This window comes from Notamacropus eugenii, chromosome 3, assembly GCF_028372415.1.
Source record: "Notamacropus eugenii isolate mMacEug1 chromosome 3, mMacEug1.pri_v2, whole genome shotgun sequence".
Classification (NCBI taxonomy): domain Eukaryota; kingdom Metazoa; phylum Chordata; class Mammalia; order Diprotodontia; family Macropodidae; genus Notamacropus; species Notamacropus eugenii.
In genome coordinates this window covers 283,560,657-283,583,515 of record NC_092874.1, presented here as the reverse complement: position 1 = coordinate 283,583,515, position 22,859 = coordinate 283,560,657, and the positions used below count along the sequence as shown (strand labels likewise).

General features: G+C 40.0%; 1 protein-coding gene across 8 annotated transcripts in view; it reads right to left on the bottom strand.

Moving 5' to 3' along the window:
• Window positions 1-22,859, bottom strand: part of ANO4 (anoctamin 4) — a 415,424-nt gene that overhangs the window by 383,768 nt on the left and 8,797 nt on the right. For 6 of the 8 annotated variants that reach the window (XM_072655688.1, XM_072655689.1, XM_072655692.1 and 3 more), the window contains exons 2-3: window positions 15,263-15,346; window positions 5,621-5,872 (exon numbers count right to left, since the gene is read on the bottom strand). In XM_072655688.1, the coding sequence (XP_072511789.1) occupies window positions 5,621-5,872; window positions 15,263-15,346 (336 nt within the window). The other 2 variants (XM_072655694.1, XM_072655695.1) reach the window with 2 other exon arrangements.

The following is a 22,859-nucleotide window of genomic DNA, read 5'->3' as shown; positions in this document are numbered from 1 at the left end:
CTCAAAGTAAGGAAAACCTGAATTCATATCCTTCCTCAGATGCCCAATAGCTGCTGACCTTAGGCAAGTCACTTATGCACTCTCAGGCCCAGTTTTCTTACCTCTACAATGAGGACAATAGCAGTACCTGTCTCAACTGGGTGGTCTAAGAATCAAATGAGATAAGCTATAAAGAACTCTGTAAACTGTAAGACATTATGTAAATACTAGCTATTATTACCAGAATTCATCTTCTAATCTCCAGACCCATAATGCAGCTCAGGAACTAAAAAATTCATGTAATCCTGCTAATAAAAATAATCATGTCTTTCTTATTTCCATGATGTGTGGTACCAGGGATGACTATTATTTCTATTGTCTTATTCTAATCTTGTTTGATAGAGTTCAGAGAGAAACAATCCTGAGACAAACTCCTACTCTACTATGCTTTCTTGCTTAATGCTCTATAGACTATAGCAAAGATGCATAAGTCACTCATTTTTATAAATGAATAAAAATTTGGGAACAATCTTTATAAGCTCCCCAAAAGGAATCCCAAGGGTCAGCAGATGGGATGATGGGATAAGGAATGCTGAAAGAGGATATGGCATACGACTCGTAATGCCTTTAATTATGAAGACCTGGGTTCAAGTCCTCCCTCTAACACTGCTGCCTCAGTTTCCTCATTTGTAAAGTGAGGGCACTGAAGTCCATCAAATGCAGACCCAAACACTTACTGATTTTTGTGTCATGGATCCCTTGCAGCAACCAGAATAATGGTTTTAATATATAAAATAAAAAATATATATACACATAATATATATAATAAAATATATAGCATGAATATTATATAAAATGAAAATATATAAATACATATTTACATATAAATATAAAGAAACATATATAAATATATATAAATAAATATGTATATTTATAAATAAATTTATAAATAAATAAAATATATTATTGTAAAATACAATAAAATAAAATACCAAAGAAGGAAATCTATTTTTTTTCAAAGTTCACAGACCCCAAGTTAAGAAGCAGCCCTCAACTAGATGGTCTTTAAGGTTCTTTCTAGTTTTCCCTTCAAAATCCTGCTCATGTACTGTTCTCATTTCTCTCCCTAGGTATCTATAGTTTAAAAGCCGTGTTATCATGCATGAGCAAGTCACCCAATTTCTCAGTGTCTAAGATGATAAACTCTAAGGCAACTGTATAAGATTGTAAGCTCTAACTGAGTGGCCAGTCTGTAGCAACGTTGAGAATTTGCCCACCATTTTTGTATGGAGGAGAAATAGGGGAAGCAAGACAAAGAAGGAAGAAGAAGAAATGAAATAGCCTATGTAATTTTATTAATATAACATATTTATCATATAATATTGTGAAGCATGATGAAAACGATCCTCTAATCCTGTGCTCAGTTCTGGGTACCACATTCCAAGGACATCAAGAAGCTTAGCCTCAGAAAGTCTTTCCCCATTTCCCTTAACCCTTCCCCCTTTTGATTATTTCCAACTTACCTTGTATATAGCTTGTTTGCACAGTTATTTAGGTGCCATTTCCCCCATTAGCCTCCTTGATAGTGGAGACTTGTGCCTTCATATCTCCACAGTGCTTAATAAATGTTTACTGACTGACAGACCTCAGGTTCCTCATCTGTAAAATGAGGGGATTAGATGATTTATAAGCCTGTAAATTCCTGCCCAGTCTAGATCTATTATCCCATGATTCTTTAAGCTATTGGGTTTCAGGAGAAGGGAAGCCAGGATGTTGAGACAAAACCAGTCTATATAAGAAGTGGGTGAAAGATGTGAGGATGTTTAAGCTCAACAAGGCTTAGTGGGTTAAACCAAGAGCTATGTACAAGTGGAGAAAGGTCTCTTACACATAAAAGAGATTCAACTTGTTCCGTATAGCCCCACAGAGCAAAATGGGAACAAAGAACAGAAGCTACAGACTTAGGTAGCACTAAGAAGAAACATCCTAACAAGGAGAGCTCCTCAAAATGGAACGTCCATCCTAAAAAAGTTATAAACTGCCTCTTCCAGAAGGTAACTTCATGAGAAGTCTCCACAGCCACTTCCTGGGGATAAATAGAGAGGACACTTTTGTTTTGCCTGCAGTTCTAATACTGCAGTGACATATCGGAGCCGATTGACCATTTCCAGGGAGCTTTCTCCTAACTCAAGCAGAAGGGAACAGAAAACTGATACCTCTGGAAAAACTAACGCAACTAGAAAAAATAAAACCACCTAATGTTCATGTGTATGAGAACCCTGTCTAGAGAAGCTGAACAAAAAAATCCTTAAGTCTCAGAGAGTTAGTTCACAGCCTTTGATTAAGCACTTAATACATGCCAAGGACTATGTTAAGCACTAGGGATACAAAGAAAGGCAAAGACGTGGCCCCTGCCCTCAAGAAGTTCGCATTCTAATGTAGGAGACAATATATAAATAACTCCATAGACATGAGATCTGTACAATGTAAAAGGACAATCATCTCAAAGTAAAGGTGCCAGTCACAGGGGTGAGGAAAAGGGGATTGGAGAACTTAAAAAGCCCTCCTGCAGAAAAGAAGGTATGTGAGCCAAGACGGGAAAGAAGCCGGGAGCCAAGAGGCAGGAGTGAGGGCGAAGTGTATTTCAGGTATGGAGGACAGGCATGTACGAGAAACAGCAACTAGGCCAATTTAGGAGATGTGAAATGACTTACCCAAAGTCACACAGTTAATAAGTGACAGAGGCAGGATTGGAATTCGGGTCTATCTTAGTACTATAGTACTAAGTCCTAAGTGTATTCCCAACTGTCTTCATATTATATTAATAGCTAATAATAATAATAGCAAACATGTATACAGTGCTTACTATGTGCCAGGCACTGTGCTAAGTGAATTATAATTTTTATCTCACTTGATCTCACAACTGAGGCCAACAGAGGTTAAGGGACTTGTCCAGGGTTACACAGCTAGTAAGAGTCTAAGCTGCATTGGAACTCAGGAAGATGAATCTTCCTGACTCCCGACCCAGCACTCTACCCACTGTGGCACCTAGTCACCCCATTATGCTGTATTACAAAATATTTATTTTTAAATCAAGTTCTCACCACAAGACATCATGAATGTAATTGTGAGCCTGTTCTAAATGTAGACAAACTACACAGTTTCCAATTCTAAAAAGAAAATGAGTTGTTTCATAGTAACATATTTAAGAGTCCTTTCCATCTCTGTGAATCTACCAAAAGACAGAAACGTGATTGCCTTGGAGGGGAATTCAATATCTCATTGCTAACAGAAAGACTCCCAGGAATCAAACAGCATTTTGTATTTTTAAAACTGCCAGTTAAAAATAGACACTGCATACTGAAATCAGATTGTTCCTGATTATGGTAATCTACAGAAGAAAAAAAAACCACTCCATTGTAACAGAGGCATGATGAAATGGTAATGTGGCAGTTGTCACCTCCCAGGAAGCTTCACTTCAGCTTCTCATTTTCCCTGGCCAGAGAGAGCACACTGCCCCTTAATTTCACACCATCTGAAGCCATTGTATACAGAGCCTAGCTTTCTCTAAAAATCAGAAGTGACAGACATAGAAAAGACAGACTAAATACGCATAATGAAATATATTTGTTTAATGTGGTCAGTTTCAGAATTTGTTTTGCTTAACTATGCATTTGTGTTGCAAAGGTTTTATTTTTCTTTTTTAATAGAGGGGACAGAGAAAATAGATTTTTGTTTATTGAAAATGATCGATTCTATTAAAAAATCAAATGAGAGAAACTAGGAAATACTTGGTTGAAGTCATTACTTTTACAGTGGTAGGCTCAGATGACTTCTAAAAGTTAGGATTACTGATCTCCAATCAGCATGACAAATTATACACATTATGACGAAAATAATAATCATTAAAAAGGGGGGAAGAACACGTTCCCATGTGTAATGCTGATGAGGCCCCAGTTTTGATTGATAGATTCTCAGAGACCTTTCTAAAAATTTAGTGTATGAGACTTGATCAAACCTAACCTCCTATTATACCATAACCACTTCCAGTGCAATGGAAAGATCTTACCTCTAGGTGGCAGCATTTGTGAACTCTTATGACTAAGTGACTAGGAGAATCCAGGTGAAGAAGATTTCTAGAAGAGTTAGTTTCTTGGTCATATCAAAGCTTCATTATCCACATGGGGAAGAAATGGCAGAGGAAAATCTATATAATTTCACACCTCTAACTTACATTCCTAACAGTAACAAAAAAAAAAATCCAAACCTGTGATTCCAGTCCTGTAGGCAACTCCCAGTGTGAAAATTCCCTCCATTACAGTTGATCATCAATCAGCAACTTTGTAATTAATCAGAGGCTCACAGATTTAGAATTAAAAGGGATTTCAGGGGTCAAGTAGTCCAGCTCCTTTACTTAATAGATGAGGAAACTGAGGCCCAGCAGACTAAATTACTTGCCCAAGGTCACATATATAATACAGATCAAAGTGGGGATTTGAATCCAGGTCTTAATCTAAGAGTCAGAGTTCTTTCCAGGGTACCATGAGTAATGAGTATTTATTAAACGCTTACTGTTTGCCAGGCACCACAGTAAGTCTTGATAATACAAAGAAAAGCAAAAATAGTCCCTGCCCTCACTGAACTTACATTATAACAGAGACTACAAATACATAAAAAGTGAATACAAGACAGAGGACATGAAAGACAACCATGTTGATGATCACTAAGCCAGGATACATCTGAGGCAGGAACAGAACACAGTTGTTCCTCACTATGAAGCCAGCTCTCCTAACAAGATTCCACACTGTTTCTCTTTGCAACTCAAATGCAGTGACAAAATGGACTCAACCACTTTTGTCTTTCTGCATTTCTTTAATTGGCTGAAGATGATCTCCAAGGAATCAGTGAAAAAAATCACTCTCTTATAAGCGTTTCTCCTGCTCTCTTTACTCAGACCACTAAGCCCAGCATCTTATGAGCAAGGTGCACCACACATGGAAAAAATGGTCAGCAGTTTGAGAACAAGGAAACTGAATGAATGGTCAATCAGTATTAGATCTTTAAATATCTAACGAGAGACCTGAAAGAAGGTTCAAGAGTTGGGCCTTTTTTTTTTTCCTTCATAGCTGTTAAAACTTCATGAAATTCAGCACTTTTAATTTTTTTTCATTTTTATCAATACCTTTCATTTCTAAACATCTTTATTTCCAAATTTATTTTCCCCCTTATTCCCCTATTCAGTGATCCATCTCTTATATCAAAAAGGGAGTGAAAGGAAGGTGGGGGAGGAGAAGAGATGGAAAAAAAGCAGAAAACTAATCAACATACCAACAAAATCTGACAGTATACATAATATTTGACATTCATACTCCCCAACCTCTGCTAAGAGGTGAAGATGTTTCATCACCATCTTTTACTAGAAATTAAAGGCATTTGAATCAATAACCAACTACTTCCAAATTTACCCTGATGGGAACCCATGGAAACCAGCTCCATGAAAATCCAGCTGGCTCTTTGGTAATCTGGCTGTCACATAATCAGAATTTTAAGTACAACTTCTGTTTCAGTGTGATGCAGAAAGGGACTAAAGCAAGCAGAGCCCTGAGTCACCCCCTCTATCAAAGAAGCTGAAAGCTCTTACCTGTCGTATCTTGACTAAGAGTCTCTTGGCTGCTGCTGCTGTAAGAAGGCACTGGAGTGATGGACAGTGAAGCTGGGCAAGACAAAGGAGTCGCTAAGTCAGTCTTTCGAGTGAAAGAGTGGTGATACACAGGAATGCCTGCCTCTTTGGAGATGAAGAGAGGAAGATCAGATGACAGTGGAGGTCCACCTTGAGCATAGGGGTTCTTCCAGTGGGACAACCCAATAGCCACTGGCCCAGCGACATCATAACCTGGCAATATAAATAGCTTATGTCAGTACAAGTGAGTCAGGCAACATTACCTGCTACTATTTTACATAACCTTTAGCAGTGATGTCACTTGAAGAAAGTCCTCCTTGAGGTGGTCCCAATGCCTAGAGGAATGCTGAGGATAATTTTTGGTCTAGACCCATAATTTCATGGGTGTAAAGAACTCCCCAGTCAAGAGACTCCCACTAGCAATGGAGAACAGCAACTTGAATTCAACAAATGTAAATTAAAATATTAAAAATGAAGGCACTGACAACATCATCATCCAGAAGCACCACAGTTGGCCTTGGAGGAAGACCTGGGGTCTTCAGATACATACATGATGGGTCACCCTGGACTTAACTTCTCATTGCCTCAACTTGCACTGGTGGAGGAAGCTTTTTATTGGGAGTTCTCTAAACTTATAAATTACAGATCACACTCCCCTCTCAAATAATTATGTCAATAATCTGACATCTGTATAGCATTTAATGTTTGCAGAGTATCTCATGTGAGCCTCTCAATAGTCCTGTAAGGCAGGTACTATAGGTATAATTATTCTCATTTTGAAGATGAGAAAACTGAAATTCAAAGATATAATGTTACTCCAAGGTCCATGGTCACAGAGAAGGGCCAGGATTTTAATCCAGGCCACAAATTCAGAACTGGTAATTATCTGAGAGACCATGCAGTCCAATCTAGTCACTTTGCAAAGGGAAAACCAAGGTGCAGAAAGGTGGTAACTGACCCAAGGTCATACAAGTAATAAGAGCCAGGATTTGACTTCATGACCTGTGGCTCCAAATTCAGTGAACCTTCCACTGTATTGTGTTGCCAAATTGTTATGAGTTTTGAACATAAGATTAATGAGCTTGGACTTCACTCTTTAGATGGTTGGAACCAATGAGGTTTCTGATCAAGGCATGTTGTGAGAGGTTTAAGACTAAAGGTAGAGATAGCAATTAAGAGACTGTCATAATGGCCTGGCCATCAGGCAAAGAAAAAGGATCTGAATTAGACTGGTGGCAATTACAGTGAAAAAGAAAGGAAAGAGTTAGGAAACTTGACAAAGAAGAAGTCATTACAACCCAGAAGCAAGAGAGGAGTTGAAGATGCTTCCAACATTTGTCTTCTGGCCAAGCAGGAAGATGGCACAATTCAGTCAGAGTAGAAAGACTGTCAGGAAGACTATGGATTCTATTTTGGATAGGCTTAGCAATGTATGTATGGGGTCCTATCCAACAAGAGCTTAGGAAAAAAAGGTTATTTCAAAGTCATCTACACTGTTGAATTTACGTGACTAAATGGCCCTATCTCAGTAAAGAAGGAGGAGAGGTCATATGTGGAGAATGAGGCATTCAGAGGGAAACAGGACCTGTTCTCCAACTGATGAAATTCTGGAGACCTTTCTGGCTCATGGACTAAGAGCTGGCAGGAGCCCCTGGAGCCATCTAATGCAGCCATTCCCTCCCCACCTCCTTGTTTTATAATTAAGAAACCTGAGGCCGAGAGTAGTGAAGTGATCTGCCTAACAGAGAATGGCATTTTACAATAAAGCCCACCTATCTCAAATGTGCAAATAATTGTACTAACCATAATAAATAATACCAGCATTTACATAATGCTTTAAGATTTGCAAAGCACTTGATTCATGTTAACTCATTTGATCCTCACACCAATCTTGTGACGTTGGTGTTCTTATTATCCCCATTTTACAGATGGAGAATCTAAATGCTCATACAAACTGGATTTTCTGCCTCATCAACGGATCTTTTAGAACTAAACTCATGCTCTCAGTCTCCTTGTACTCAGCTATAGAACCAAACAACTACTAACTGACTCTCGACTCTCTCACTTCACTGCCAACGTGCCTTGGTTCTTTCTGGTTTTACTTCTGGAATGCTCTTTCCATTCAGATTGTCAATCATTTCCTCCAGGATGTTTGCTTGTCATCGCCTTGTATTCACATACTTCCCAAAGCACTTGTTCTTATGCCTCATCAATGTACCTGCCAGACGTTATTTCAAATGCTGGTTATTTGTACATATGCAACATTCTCCCGTAAGTTTCAAGGGCGCAGGGACTGTGTTTTCTCTAAACTTAGTAACTCATTAACTACTGTACCCAGTAGATGCTAAATAGACATCTGCTGAATTGAACAGAAGCAGAAACACATCTTTGATTTCAACCCATTCAAAATTATGCCTAAGTCAAGAAAAATATGGTGGGTATGATGGATAGAGTAAAGTACAATCGACAGAGTATTCTGGATTTCAAGATGACTATGGCTCAAATTCTGGCTCTGGAACTTATTATTTGTATCATTTTCTTTCCAAGTCTCAGCTTTCTCATTTGCAAAAATAAGGAGGTTGAACTAGTTGTCTTGTGAAGTCCCTCCCCCAATTCTTAAATTTTTAGATCCTATGAAATAAGGATAGGGAGTAGATCTATCGCTCCATTTATAGAGAGAACTCCTGGGTGCTGAAACTGCCTCTATCAACACAGGTTGACACCTTCTCTGCAATGTCTAGTCTTAAGGATAGCTAGGTGGCAACAGTAAATAGAACACTAGGCCTGGAGTCAGGGATTCTCATTTTCCTGAATTCAGATCTGGTCTCAGACACTTACAAGCTGTGTAACCTAGGCAAGTCACTCCACCCTGTTTGCCTCAGTTTCCTCATCTGTAAAATGAGCTGGAGAAAGAAATGGCAAACCACTCCAGTATCTCTGCCATGAAAATCCCAAATAAGGTCATGAAGTCAGATACAACTGAAAAACAACTGACTAACAACAGCATCTTAAAGAGTCACCTGGAGCACAGAAAGGTTCAATGACTTGACCAGGGTCACAAAGCAAGAACATGTCATAAGCAAGAAGGCATCTCTCAATCCACTACAACATGATCAACAATCCAATGGATGAAATTATTACAGATGATTAAAACAATACTTTCCTAGCACCATTATTCTGAACACAAATTCTTATTAAATAATAATGGGGATAAGCTTATTTACATATTGCTCTACACAACTGGAGGTCTCTGTGTTTTAGGAGGCATCAATCACTAAACATTTGTTAAGTGCCTACTATACACCTGCACTCAGCACTGGGGATAAAAAGAAAGGTAAGAGACAATCCCTGACCACAAGGAGCTCACAATCTAAGGAGGAGATAACCAGGCAAAAACAAGCTCTATACCAGACAAACAGGAAATAATTAACAGGCCCTAGAATTAAGATAGGATAGGAAAGGCTTCCTCTAGAAGATGAGAGGTTAGCGGGGATGTAGACGAAGCTGGGAGCTAGTGATGAGGGGGGGAGAGCATTCCAGACATGAGGAACAGATAGAGAACTGGAAAGGCACAGGAGGGGCATCCAAGTGGTGAAAGGATTTTAATGCCTAGCAGACAATTTTATATTTGATCCTTGTTGAATGAAATGTTTACTTACAGCACAGATATATTTAAAAATCAATTTTCCAACATGTACCACCATTACTAAGATTAACCATCTTGTATCTCTACTGGATATGGTTAGTTGGTTGTTGTCCTTTGTCTTTGAAGAGGACCAAAATGACATTGCCATTGTAAAGTGAAATCTCAGTGTGTCTGATTGTGGTTGACCAGACAAACACAAGCTCAGAATGCTCTACCACAGGTTGGGCACAGATAGTCCCTGTGAATATTTGGGGTGGATATCCCAAATTTGTGCATCCTACGTTTACTTTGTGCTGTCTCAATTTTTCTTTGCTTATAGAGCACAGCACCCTTTCTGATGTGGGCATGCCATGTTGAGCAGTCCTGTGCCAGTGTCTCCCATGTTGCACATTCAAATCCAAAGTTTTCGAGATAGACCTTGAGAGTGTCCTTGTATCGCTTCTTCTGACCACCATGTGACCGCCTGCCCTGTGAAAGTTCTCCATAAAATAGCCTTTTTGGCAAGTGTACATTCTGTATTTGAATAATGTGGCCAGCCCATAGGAGCTGCGCTCTCTGAAGCATGGTTTGAATGCTTGGCAGTTCAGCTTGAGCAAGGACTTCAGTGTCTGGTACCTTATCCTGCCAGGTGATCCTCAGAAGCTTCCTAAGACAGTTCAAATGGAAGCAATTCAGTTTTCTGGCATGGCGCTGGTAGACTGTCCATGTTTCACAAGCATACAACAATGACGTCAGCACAACGGCTCTGTAGACCTTCAGTTAGGTAGTCAGTCTAACACCTCTTCTCTCCAAAACCTTTCTTCAGAGCCTCCCAAACACTGAGCTACCTTTGGCAATGTGTGCATCAACCTCATTATCAATGTGTACATCCCTGGAAAGTACATTACCAAGGTAAGTGAACTTATCCACAGCATTCAAAACTTCTCCATTTGTTGTAACCAATGGTTCCACATATGGATGGTGTGGTGGTGGCTGATGGAGCACCTGTGTTTTCTTGGTGTTAATTATTAGGCCAAAATTAGCGCAGGCAGCAGAGATCCATACTTTGCTACATCTCAACTTCAGAGGCTGCATTGGGTGCACAATCATCTGCAAACAGAAAATCATGCACCAGCACTCCCTCCACTTTGGTCTTGGCTTCTTTCAAACTTTCAACTCTTTCAAATGGAAGAACTTACCACAAATCCAGTTACATGAAGGACCTAGTTATGTGAATTTTTTTTTAAGTAAACACTTCCAAATTCAGAATCCAAAACTATTACTAAAGATAATCATTTGTTTATATTTTTAAAATCTTCTAGGAGAAGGATTAAAGAGGTTAATTAGGCAGCTGGGTAGCTCACTGGATAGCCTACTGAGGTCTGGAGTCAAGAAGATTTTAGTTGAAATTCAGCCTCAGACCCTGGCTGTGTGATCTTGGGCAAGCCACTTAACCTCTCTCTGTCTAATCCTCTTCATCTGTAAAATGAAAATAATAAAAGCACCTTGGAAATAGAGTTAACCTTCAAGTTTGTTGTAAGAATCAAAAGAGAATCTTTACAAAGCACTTCACGGTACCCAGCACACAGTAGGCATCATATAAACACTTACTCCCCTTTTCCCACACCTCTCTTCAAAGAGGAGGAAGAGCACTGTATTTGGAGGCAGCTGTCCAAGGCTCCAAACTCAGCTCCAAAGCTGGCATGTCACTTACCTTCCTTCTCAATGCTTTAGGTATTTCTTTGAAACTGTAAGTTGAAGAGCAGGTACCAATCTGCACTGACAAAAGGAATTTTCTCACTTGGGAGCTCCCTATATCAATAGGGAAAGGTCCAGTCCTTATCCCTATCCTCCCTACTCCACAGAGTTTCTGTGGAGAAAAGTGCCATATAAATGAAAGAATATGATAGCAACATCTTCCTCTGCTCTTTCATGTGCCCTTCACAAATGTCATTTTCCTTGTCTCCCCCCTCTTCATATTTCCAACACCAGCTGGGGACATTATTAGTACAACAAGAAAACAGCCTGAAGGCATTAGGTTTAATAGTCCCTGAGGAAGCCAGTAGCTTGCCAGGAATTTAAGGTTCTTTTGCTTTGTTTCCTTTCACAGGCAAATTTTTCATCGATTTATGAGTTCTGTTGGATTGGCATAGATGCATGGTCTAGAAAACTAAGGAGGCTTTTTATTATTTTCTGAAATCACCACCTAGTTTGCCACTGGAATTGAAGATACTTACAAATATTTTCAAGTCATATAATATTAAAACAAAACAAACCATTTCAAAGAACATTTATTTATTGCTCTGTAAGGGGCCCAGAAGGTCCCAGGGGGTGCAAGTCAGAGGCAAAGCCTGTTCCCGTGGGAACGGTGCTGATGCGCACCCTGGCAGAAGCTCTGTGTGACCCTGGAACCTGATGTTCCTGCAGATACCAATGTCCTGTACAGTAACGTTACAAGTGAGCCTGGGAACCCAGGAACTAGCTGCAGGAACAAGATAAGCTTTCTTCCTTACTGCGGGTGTAAGGATGTGGAACAGTCATGAGATGGTGAAGTAATGGGATGAGCTCAGCATGTATGTGATTGGTGGATCAGCCTTTATAAACCCTAACCCTCAGCTGAATAAGGGGTTGTTGTTGCCTGGATCATCTTGTCTCCAGTCTCCTTCCTTCAGGGCCCACAGAGTAGAAGCCTGTGGGTCAGGGGGATCCAGGGGTTCGGGCTCTGACCCCGAACATTGCTCTCCATGGAATTCATTTTACCCATGATGCTGGATGGAAACGAATTGATCTTGGTCGATCAGCAACTCTGTAGATAAATGACATTGGAGGCAGGGCCAGGAACATGAAGAACTTGGAGGCTGTTCCCTGGAAGGAAGGACAGGAGGTACCCAGAGTGACCTGAGGTCAATCAGGGGGTTTTATCATTGACCCCTGGACATATTGACTACAAACTGGCAGAACCATAGCAGCAAGAGCACTGATCTTAGAGTTAGGACACCTGGGTTCAAATCCCACTTCCAACACTTGGTAGTTGTGTGAACCTACTGGGTGATTCAATTCTCTTCTGAGAAGCTCAGTTTGTAAAATGAGTGTTGGTCATGATGGCCTCTGAATTCTTCTCTGGCTCCAGGTCTATTACCCTCGGATGCTAAGACAGGTAAGATTAGGACCCAGATTCTCGGACTGCAAATGCAGGGCAAGCATTTATCAAGAACTGCTTACTTAGGTGCAACCTTCCTAAGACACATCTGATTACATCACACACTCTCTCTCCCTTCTCCCTCTCCCTCTCCCACAAAACCCTCCAGGGTCTCCCTATTACTTACAAGGTAAAATACCATATCCAAGGGCCTCTACAATCTGACTTCAATCTGTTTTCACACAAAGGTGGCACTCGACTATTTATTGTTTCCCATTTTGGTGCTGATCTCTCCCGCCTTCAGACATTTGCACAAACTGTTACCTATACCTGGAATGGACCTGTCCCCACATCTTTGCCTGCTGAAACCTTTCATTTCCTTCAAAACCCAGCTCATGTACAACCTTCTCTTCCATGAAATGTTCCCTAATTTTTCCCAAAAGAAAGAATTGTTCCATCCTATAATCTCTCAGACTACTTGATCTGACTTCCATGTACTTAATGATTTTCTCATTTGTTTTATGGTGAATATAGCTCATCTCCAGAGTGATTCGACAATCTCTCCTCGAAGGCAGGGACTATTGTTATTGCAATAACCAACTTCATAATTTAGATAATTATTTTATTTATTATTTAATTTAGAAAATCTTTTATTCCAAGGCAAATTCTCAACAATACTCAACAGAATCAGCGCTTCATAGTATCATAAGTGTAGAGCAGAAAGGGATCTTAGAAGCTGTCTAACCCAATTCTTCACTTTACCATTGAGGAATGGAGTTCCCAGACATTAAATGACTTACCCAAGGTAACAAAGGCAGTACATAACAGGGCTGGAAACCAATCTCAAGTTCTCTGACTCCAAAATCAACATTCTTTTTTATGGTTCCAGGCTGCCTCCATGTGGGTACTCCCTCTCTCCCTCCCTCCCTCCATCCATCCATTCAACAAGCATTCATTTAGTACTACTATGTTCTAGGTGCTAAAAGGAAATGGTCCCTTCATTGACCTCTGGAACCTTACATTCTACTAGACTATGGAAACAACATGGACAATGATATGTAAATACAAGATACGTACAGAGTAAATGAAAACTGGAGTCAAAAGTTTTGTTGTTGTTCAGTTCTTTCAGTTGTGTTCAACTCTTCGTTGACCTCATCTGGAGTTTTCTTGGCAAAGGCACTGGAGTGGTTTGCCATTTCCTTCTCCAGCTCATTTTACAGATGAGGAAACTGAGGCAAAAAGGGTTAAGTGACTTGCCCAGGGTCACACAGCTAAGAAATGTCTGAGATCATATTTGAACTCAGAAAGATAAGCCTTCCTGACTCCAGGTGTGGCACTCTATCCACCGCGCCACTCACCTGCCCTGACGATGATGATGATGATGAGCCAGCATTTACATAGCACTTTAAAGTTTGCAAAGAGCTTTACAGTATTGTTGCATTTGATCATCACCACAACCCTGGAAGGCAGATGCTAGTATTATCCTCATTTTATAAATTACAATGATAATAAAAAAAGTTAACATGTACACAGCACCTACTATGTTCAGGGACTGCATTAAGCGCTTTACAGATATTATCTCATTTGATCCTCCCAACAATCCTGGTTGGTATGTGCAATTATTATCCCCATTTTACAGATGACGAAGCAGAGATTAAGTGATCTACACAGGGTCACACCATTAGTAAGTGTCTGAGATCAGATTTGAACTCAGGTTTTCCTGACTCCCTGTCCAGCACTGTATCCTAGCTGCCTCCATTGAGATAGTTTCCTCACTGGGCATACTCTACTCCACCAACAAAATCACAGGCCAGGTACAAAAAAAAAATGATTTAAAACTATTCAAGTAGGACAGCTCCTAATAATTGAAAAAGCCACGAAGCCAGTAACTCCAAGACCCAGAGTGAGTCATTAAAAGCTTCTTAAGCAACTCACGTTTCTTTTCCCCACTGTAACTCTCTGACCTTCTAGGACAAGTAAGCGAGTGTCAAGACTCAAATGGATCACAGAAGTTTTAAGTTTATTCATTCATTCAAGAAATAATCCTTGAAAGTTGCAATGTATAATAATTGCACTGCTGAAATGGAAAGAAATATTCAAAGTAATAATTTATTCTATTTCTGAAATCTTATGAAGTACTAAAGAAGCCTTCTTTTTTCTGTTTAAATAATCTGAAAGATCAGTAAAATACTTGAGTTTCTAAGTCTTGTGGATTCCCAGGCAAAGATGAAAGGTATAATCATATGTCAGTCTATATTAAGACCTTCTTCACAGAAAGAATCAGAAGCAGCAATGCTGGGCACCCTGGTAATGGCAAGTTCCCAGGAAGCTGAGAAGAAATGGGATTCTAAGCATAGGATCTAGAAAACCTGGAACACAAATTGTGAATACCCCAGGGAAAAGAAATATGAGACCACTCCCCAGGAGAGACATGTCTAGCTCTGGGTTCCAATTTAGCCACTAAGTATTAAGTACCATGTATCTGGGATCCATTTTATTGTTGTTCATAATTTAATGATATTGATAATATTGTGGGGTAGTAGAAAGCATGCTGGATTTGGTTTGGGAGTCAAAGGATATGAGTTCAAATGGTGACTTTGGCAAGACTACGAGCAAGTCAATGTAGATCTCTGGGACTCCCTGTTCTGAACCAGATTTTCCTTCTGTAATGCTATAGAAAAACCTGTTCTTAAAGAAGCTCCCAACTCCCCCCTTGCCTCAAGTAGAGGATTTGTAGCCCAATTTCACCCCAATACCAAATGTTCCTGACCTCCTAATCTCCATTTCCAGACACATACATAGTTTTCTTTTCTAAACAAAATGGCGCCTACTTGCTTACCTATGGTGATCTGGCTGACACAGCTGTAGTAACTTCCTGTTGTTGCACTGGAGAGGTTGAAGCTCCCACTGCTAACCTCTTTGTCTGAAAGAGAGAGGGTGAGTTAGCATAGGTTACATGGCTTGGTTGAAGGCTAGGGCCTAAAGCTTGATATGGGGAACTCACAGGACAGGAAATTCTCTCTACCAGTACAAGTTGGCACCTTCTATGCAATTTACAATCTCAGAAAGTCATCTAGAACTCTGAGAAGTTCAATGACTTGCCTAAGGTCACACAGCTGGTGTCGAAACCAGATTTGAACTCAGGAAGATGAGTCTTCCTAACTCCAGGCCCTGTACTCCATGCACTATGGTGCCACCTAGCAGCCCTGATTATTATGTTACAAATAGGGGAAGTGATGCACACAAAACCATAGATCTGGGTAAGCAAAACATACCCAAGACATGCCAGGCACAAGAGCTGGCATGAAGAATTCTTCCCCCTCAGGCAAAAACCAATATAGAAGGCAATGTCAACACAGAACAAAGAAGGTGGCAGTGAAAGGCACTATCCAACCACAGGTCCAGTGAATAAATTGGGGAAGGCTGCCCCACAAATGGTCAGGCTTGTGCCCCAATGCAGCAATGGAGAAGGACAGCAGAATCACAGAAGAAAGAAGACACCTTGGACCATGGGGATGGCAAACCCTACAACCCCCATGGGAATGAAAACATGACCTTGGAAGGAAGCCTATCACTATGGAAGCAGCCCAAGACAAAGCCTCTGTTTTCCTGTCCTGGTTACACTTTGAAATGCATTTTTGTGGAAGGACCATGGAGCAGTACAAAGTTTGCTGGACTCAGAGTCAAGAGGACCCAGGTTCAAAGCCTGCCTCTGCCATAATTACTGCCAAGTGACCATTGAACATTCCTCTAAAATTCAATTTCCTTGCTTACAAAATGGGAATAAAATAACTCTAAGACCTATTTCACAAGGCTGTTATGAGGATCAATTGTGAAAAAAATATGTTACATGCCTTGCAAACTTTAAAGCATTGTAAAAATATGAAGTTTTATTATTTGCTTGTATAGCATCTGCTAAGCAACCATAAGCCATAAGTTTAGTAAGTTAGAAGGAAGAATTGGTTAAGGGCCCTGAAGGTCAGACAGAGGAGTTTGGATTTGATGACCACAATAGCCTCATGCATAGGGGAGGAAAAGAAAATGGAAAATTGGGGAAATTATTCCATGACCTATATGTAACAGAGGTCACTTTTCATTTATACAGTTCTACTAACCAACACAGTTCAAACCAAAAACATTTCTGCTCAATAACTAATTTTAAAGCTGTCAGACTCCTGACTTCTTAGCTAATCCTTCACTGGTAGACTGTGTTTGAAGTCCTTGCCATATGAACAGTTTTTCCCTCCCAAGAGAAAAGTTTGATTGGTAAAGGTTACAAGGAGAAAGACAAGTTCTAAACACAGCTCATCATCTAAGGGCTGTAGCCTCTCCCCTCCTCCAAAACTTGCCCTTTCTCTATTGAGGGCACTACCATGCTCTAGAGCCAAAATTCCATCTTTTCATCCTCCATCTCACTCTCCCTCCAAACTCAGTTTTCAGGTACAATTGATTCTGCCTCCAAACATCTCTCACATCAGAAACCTCCTTGTCACCCACAAAACCAAGCAATAGAAAATAAGCCCTTGTTGTAGTAGAGATTCTTATCTTATAAAAGTCAGAATAGCTGGTCACTGAGGAATCTTCCAACTCTCAAATTCTATGATTCTGTAAGCCCCTTGAGTCCTCGAGGGCAAGTACTTTTTTGTTTTCATTTTTGTCTTTGTATCCCCCTACATCCTTCTATAATGCCTGGTATAAAGTGATCATTATGTTCTGAGCTCTTTGTTAGGGACTGGGGATACAGAGACACCAGTTAATTGGCCCTGCCCTCAAGGAGCTTACAGTCTGAGACAATATACACACACATATTGGGGGTTGCCTTTTCCCTTTCCCCAACTATACACACACTGCATACATAGATATCTCTTATTACCTCCAGTGGACCATGTGTGAGCTCTGGGGGATTTACTTCTATCTGGACATGATTCATTGATGTGTTAATTCCCCATCTTTGGCTGCTGAGTTGATACTTTGAATGTGTCAAAGGAGCCACCCACCTGTCAGTTGTCCATTTTCCTTCAGGCTTCAAAATGGGAGAGCAACTCTAAACTGTCCAGAGGATCCAATGAGGTTCCCTTCACCCTATGTGGCCACAATCCATGAACAACGTATGTCATGACTAGGCAAACCTGTGCCTGGGATTGGACTACCTCATTTTGTATCTTTTTTCCTTTGTTACAGAGCCTTTTGAGAACATAAAATGCTGTGGTGTCAGAAGTGACATCTCCCACTAGCAAAAGAGCAGCAATTTCATGCCAGAAAGTGGAAATGGCTGCAGCAGAGAGAAGCACCTGCATCAGACAGTTCAGCCACTACTAGAATAGACTAGAGTACCTAAGCCAAGGAAGGAGCCAGGTTTGGAGAGAAGGAACTGTAATAATCAAACTCAGTTGATTAAACAATTTCAACTGAGGCAAAATATAACATGGTAATGAGTAGTCTTGCAAAAACTGCCTATGTCAGAACAAGACTTGAATATTGACCTCCCAAGTTAGGGGCATTAAGTTACTGTATTCTGTTTTGATTATTCCGTAACACATGCTTTGAGTAGGAACAAATCTTGCATCCATTTTTAATTCATATATATGCATTGTTTCTTATTTTCTCTCTCTTGTGGGAATGCCAGATTGAACCCAAAAGCAATACCTTCCCCCACCAAATAGCCTAGGAAGGGGTGATCAGCCAACCTGTGTGAGAATAGAAAGCTTAATTCCCCCAACTAGAGGTCAGTTTCCTTTGGAACTGACAAACCAAGATGACAAAAAAAGGACAGTAAGTGGTCTAGGTCTCCAGCCCATGTGGTCTCAATTACACAGTCTCTCTACCCCCTGTGCTAGATATATATAGGTGGGATAACTACAAAATAAATACAAATAATTTTAAGAAGTGGGGAGCTAGCAGCTAGGAGGAAAGAGAAAAGTTTTCGTATGGAAGATGGTCCTTATACTAAGTCTTAAAGGGATTCAAAGATACAGGACTGAGGAAGGAGTACATTCCAGGCACGAAGGGCAGCCAATGCAAAGGCATACAAGTGGGAAATGAAATATCCAATAGAACAAAAACCAAGTACACCCATATGGTGAGAACTCAGAGTCAAGAAGATATGAATTTAAATCCCTCATCTGATATTGACGAGTTATATTATACTAGGTTTTGCTCAGTATATAACTTATATAAATATATATTGTATTACTAACTTATATAATTATGTATTACATAACTATAATTTTGCATCTCTGGGTCTTGGTTTCCTCAATGGTAAAAGGAAGGATTGGACTTGTTGGTCTATAAGGTGGTCTCTTCTAGTTCCAGAACTATGATCTTGTGATTCAGTCAACAAGACTCATAACATAGAAGAAAAATAATGGAGAGGCATGGGGGAAGAGAAACTAAAATAGACTCACGATGGTGGGGGAGAGGGGTAGAAGAAAGATATTAGAAACCTGAGCAATGCAGGGAATACAATGCATGCATGAAGACCGAAAAGTCTGGATGTTTATGAAGAGATATGAACGAGGACTGATTTAGTTGAAAAGGTAAGATCCAGCTGCTATTTTGGCAACCATGGGATAAAAAGACTGAAGGAATACGGACAAACAACTGTTGAAATAAAGGCACTGGGTGTTGAATGGGAGATAGGGAAAAAAGGAAGGGATTCTATCTATTGAAATTAAATGGAATGGCAGCAAAAGGTCATCTATCCTATGAAATACTCCTAAACTCTCTGAAGACAAGCTCCTACTGAAGAGAAAGTAGACATTGGTTGGATTTGGAAAAATTCGTAGACTAAGAGTTTGAATGGACCTCCAATGCTATCTACTCCAACTCTCTCATTTTACAGATGAGAAACTGAGATTCCCAAGAGGTCAGGAGACCTGCCCAACATCACGCAGGAATTATAGGAATAGAGCTAAAGGAGACCTTAGAGGCCATCTACTCCAACCCTTCCATCAATGCCATTTAACAGATGAGGAAAAGAGCCCAGTGGTGGTGGTAGTAACAATAATAAATTGCCATTATCTCACTTGCATCTAATGCTTTGAGTTTCTTTGCTCTCTAAGCCAAATGCATTTTTTCAAAACTGTGATTAAAAACCACTTCATATCTATTTTAAAATGTTTATGTTCTGTTTTAAAGAGGTTTGAAATATTCAGTGCTCCAGAAAGTGGCATGAGTTGCATTCAGCTATGTTGGCCTTCAGAGAGCAGACATAAAATCCATCAGCAGACCTGTACTCAAAGCCTTTCCCTCTTGGGAGCCCCTGTTAGAGGCTGCCCAATGCTAACAAAGCCTTTGATAATGCAGGGTCACCTACACACCGGGATAAAGGATCAGAGAGAGACCTTAATGGAGAGGCAATCATGTTTTATTTGATATTCATCAAGCTTGACTCTGCCTCGGATTCTACTTGGTCCAGTTTTATATCAAAGGGCCTTGCAGCTGGTTTCCATTTACTTTGGTTTAAAAGATGCTACTGTTTTTCTTCTGGTTCCTCTGCTCCCTGATTCAGCATTAAAATCCCCAGTTGCCTGGTTCTGTCTTTGCCTGAGGTGAAAGAAGCCAGCCTGTCACTTTTACTGCTGTAGGCTAAGTTTTAGCTATCACCACTTTCTTCTAATCACAGAAAAGGCCTGACGTGGCCTCCCAAGCACCCATGACCAGCTTTCTGACCACACAGCATTCCTCCGGCCTTTCTCCTAATACAGACTTGAGCAAGAAAAAGCCAGATTCTGGTCATCTTTTGTTTGGTAGTGTGACTTTCCCATGACTGGCCTTTCCCCAATGGGAAGATAGTTATTCTTCTACCCCCAATCCACCTCTGTCGGATCTTCTCTTTGAAATAATCTTTTGTGCTACTTCTACTTTTACAATAACATTAAGTTTACCCATTAGACAAAAGTCTGGTTTTCCTGGACTGTTTTTGAGCCTGGCCTTTAACATAAATTACCAAGCTTTACATGGATTGGGGTCCTTTCTATAGAATCTGATTATTTAAAACCTTTCAAAGTAGATTTCAAAAGAGATATGAAATGTTATCTTCAGAGTATTGAGTGTATTCAATTGAAATATGTTCATACTGATATATTCATTTGATACATATTCAATTGATATAGATTTACATTTAATATACTATTTAAATTCAATATTATATTGAATATGTTTATTTGAACTATGAAGAAATCATTTCATGTCTGTTTTAAAATCGGATGTTATATTATAAAATGTTTTAAAATACTATTTTCTATAAAAAATGAGTTGTCTGAAAGAGTTAGAAACAAGGCTTGAAAACAATCTAGGGGAATAGATATAGATAGATGAGATACATAGATATACTGTATGCATACATGTTACATCTATACACATAAATATGTGTATATATCAACATATGTATGTGTGTGTACATATATATATGTAAAATCAGGATTAATTTAAGCAGGATTTAATTGTTGATGATCAATGGAAAAAAGCATCGGACTATACCTTAGGTATTTGTATGTTTTTAAATCCTATTCCAAACTCTGAAATAATCACAACCCACATTCACATAGCTCTATAAAGTTTGTATGAATATTAAGCTATAAAAGCTTAAAATTGCTTTTGGGTGACCCTGAATAACAAAAGTGATGATGATAGTAACTAAGTGCAAATATAACTAATAAACATAATTATCATCATAAAAATAGTGTTAATAACTAAGGAGAGATCACTTTAAAGTTTGCAAAGCACTTTAAATATATTATCAGTTTTACAGTCTATATAATTTATATATGCACATATACTGTGTGGATTTATACATATATGCATGTGTGTACTGTGTTAGTATGCATATATACATATTGTGTATATACATGGTGGGGGGAGAAAGGGATAGGGGGGACAGGCAGTGCTGGAGACAGGACTTAAAGGTACAGAAAACGTGCCAACATGCACCATGAGTTCCCTCGGTCTGTGCCAGTGTTATCACAGGTCCCACTCTTTGCCATCCCCTCCACCACTGGCTATCAAGCCCTGTCAATTCAATCCTCCACATCTCCCACAGCTGTTCCCTTCTCTCCACTCACCTAGAAACCAGCCTTGTTTAGGTCCTCACTCGGACTCTTACAGTAGTTGCTTCCACTCTGCCCTCTTGGGTCAACCCTTCATGCAGCCATTAAAATCTCCCTCCTGAAATTCAGGGCTGACTGTGTCATATCATTCTTCTGCTCAAATCCTTGAGCAGCCCCCTACCAACTTCATAGAGAAAACCCCAAGAGTGAGTCAGGCATTTAAAGCCCTATGCAGTGAGACTCCCTTCCTACCTCTACAATTCTGTTTAGCTTGCCCCACGTTATTACCCTTTCTGAGCTCTGTTTTCCCAGCAATCCATACCCATCATTACACTGGCGATCCCAGTCTACATTCCTTTTCTTGTTTCCACGCCTTCCTGTAAACCATCTCCCCAGCCTGGAAGGCCTTCCTTCCTCACCTCTGCCTTCTTGAATCATCATCCATCCATATTCAGCACAGAGGCCAGCACCTCACTGAAGGCTCTCCTGATTCCCTCCTCCCTCTTCACATTCCCTCCTAATTACCTGGGCACATTTGTAACCCTGACCCTTTCACCCCAGCACCATCACCACCAAATAGAACAGAGGTCCTTCACATGTTGGCTCCAACCTATCTCTCTAGACTGATTTCCTCTCTTCCCCTCTCTTCTCTCTCTCTCCCCCTTATCTGTCTGCCTCTCTGTCCCCCTTCTCTCCCTCCTTTTCTCTCCCTGCCTCTTGAAACCTTAATTCCTAGCAAATGCTGTCTACTACCAAAAGCCTTTCCTGGTGGTCCCAAGTGCTAGAACTCTCATTCCCCCAGAAATACTTGAATTGGCTTTGCATATATTAGTACACAAGTATCTTATCCACATACACAAGTACTAACAACACACAGCATATACATAATCATATGTGTGTATATATGTACTTCTCTGTATTCATGTTGTTTTCCCCACAATAGAGGAAAACTCCTCGAGGGTAAAGTGTTTTTGTCTTTATTTCCATAGCATGCAGGCATTTAATCCTTTTTATATTTAATTTTTAAAATTTCAAATAGTTTTTTGATCGAAAAAGCAGATTTGTACTTGCTTTGCCATGTGTTAAAATGCTTAGTGAAAGCACTATGGATTGTATAACAAGGACCCAGATTTGGGAGGAAAAATAAGAGGAAAGCTCACCCTAAATCACCTATGACTTGGAAGCTGAGGGAAAGGCTAAGTGAGAAACACATCGATTTCTATCCAACTGACATATATGAAGAGGGAATCCACACTTCCAGAGGCAGCTTGGGCCTTCTGTTTCCATAGAGTAAAAAAATATCTTCTCTCTGCTATTTGCAATGAGAAAAGAGACTTTTCAAAAGAGGCGGAGCAAAGCCTTGCTTCACAGTCACTGGCTCAGTAGCAA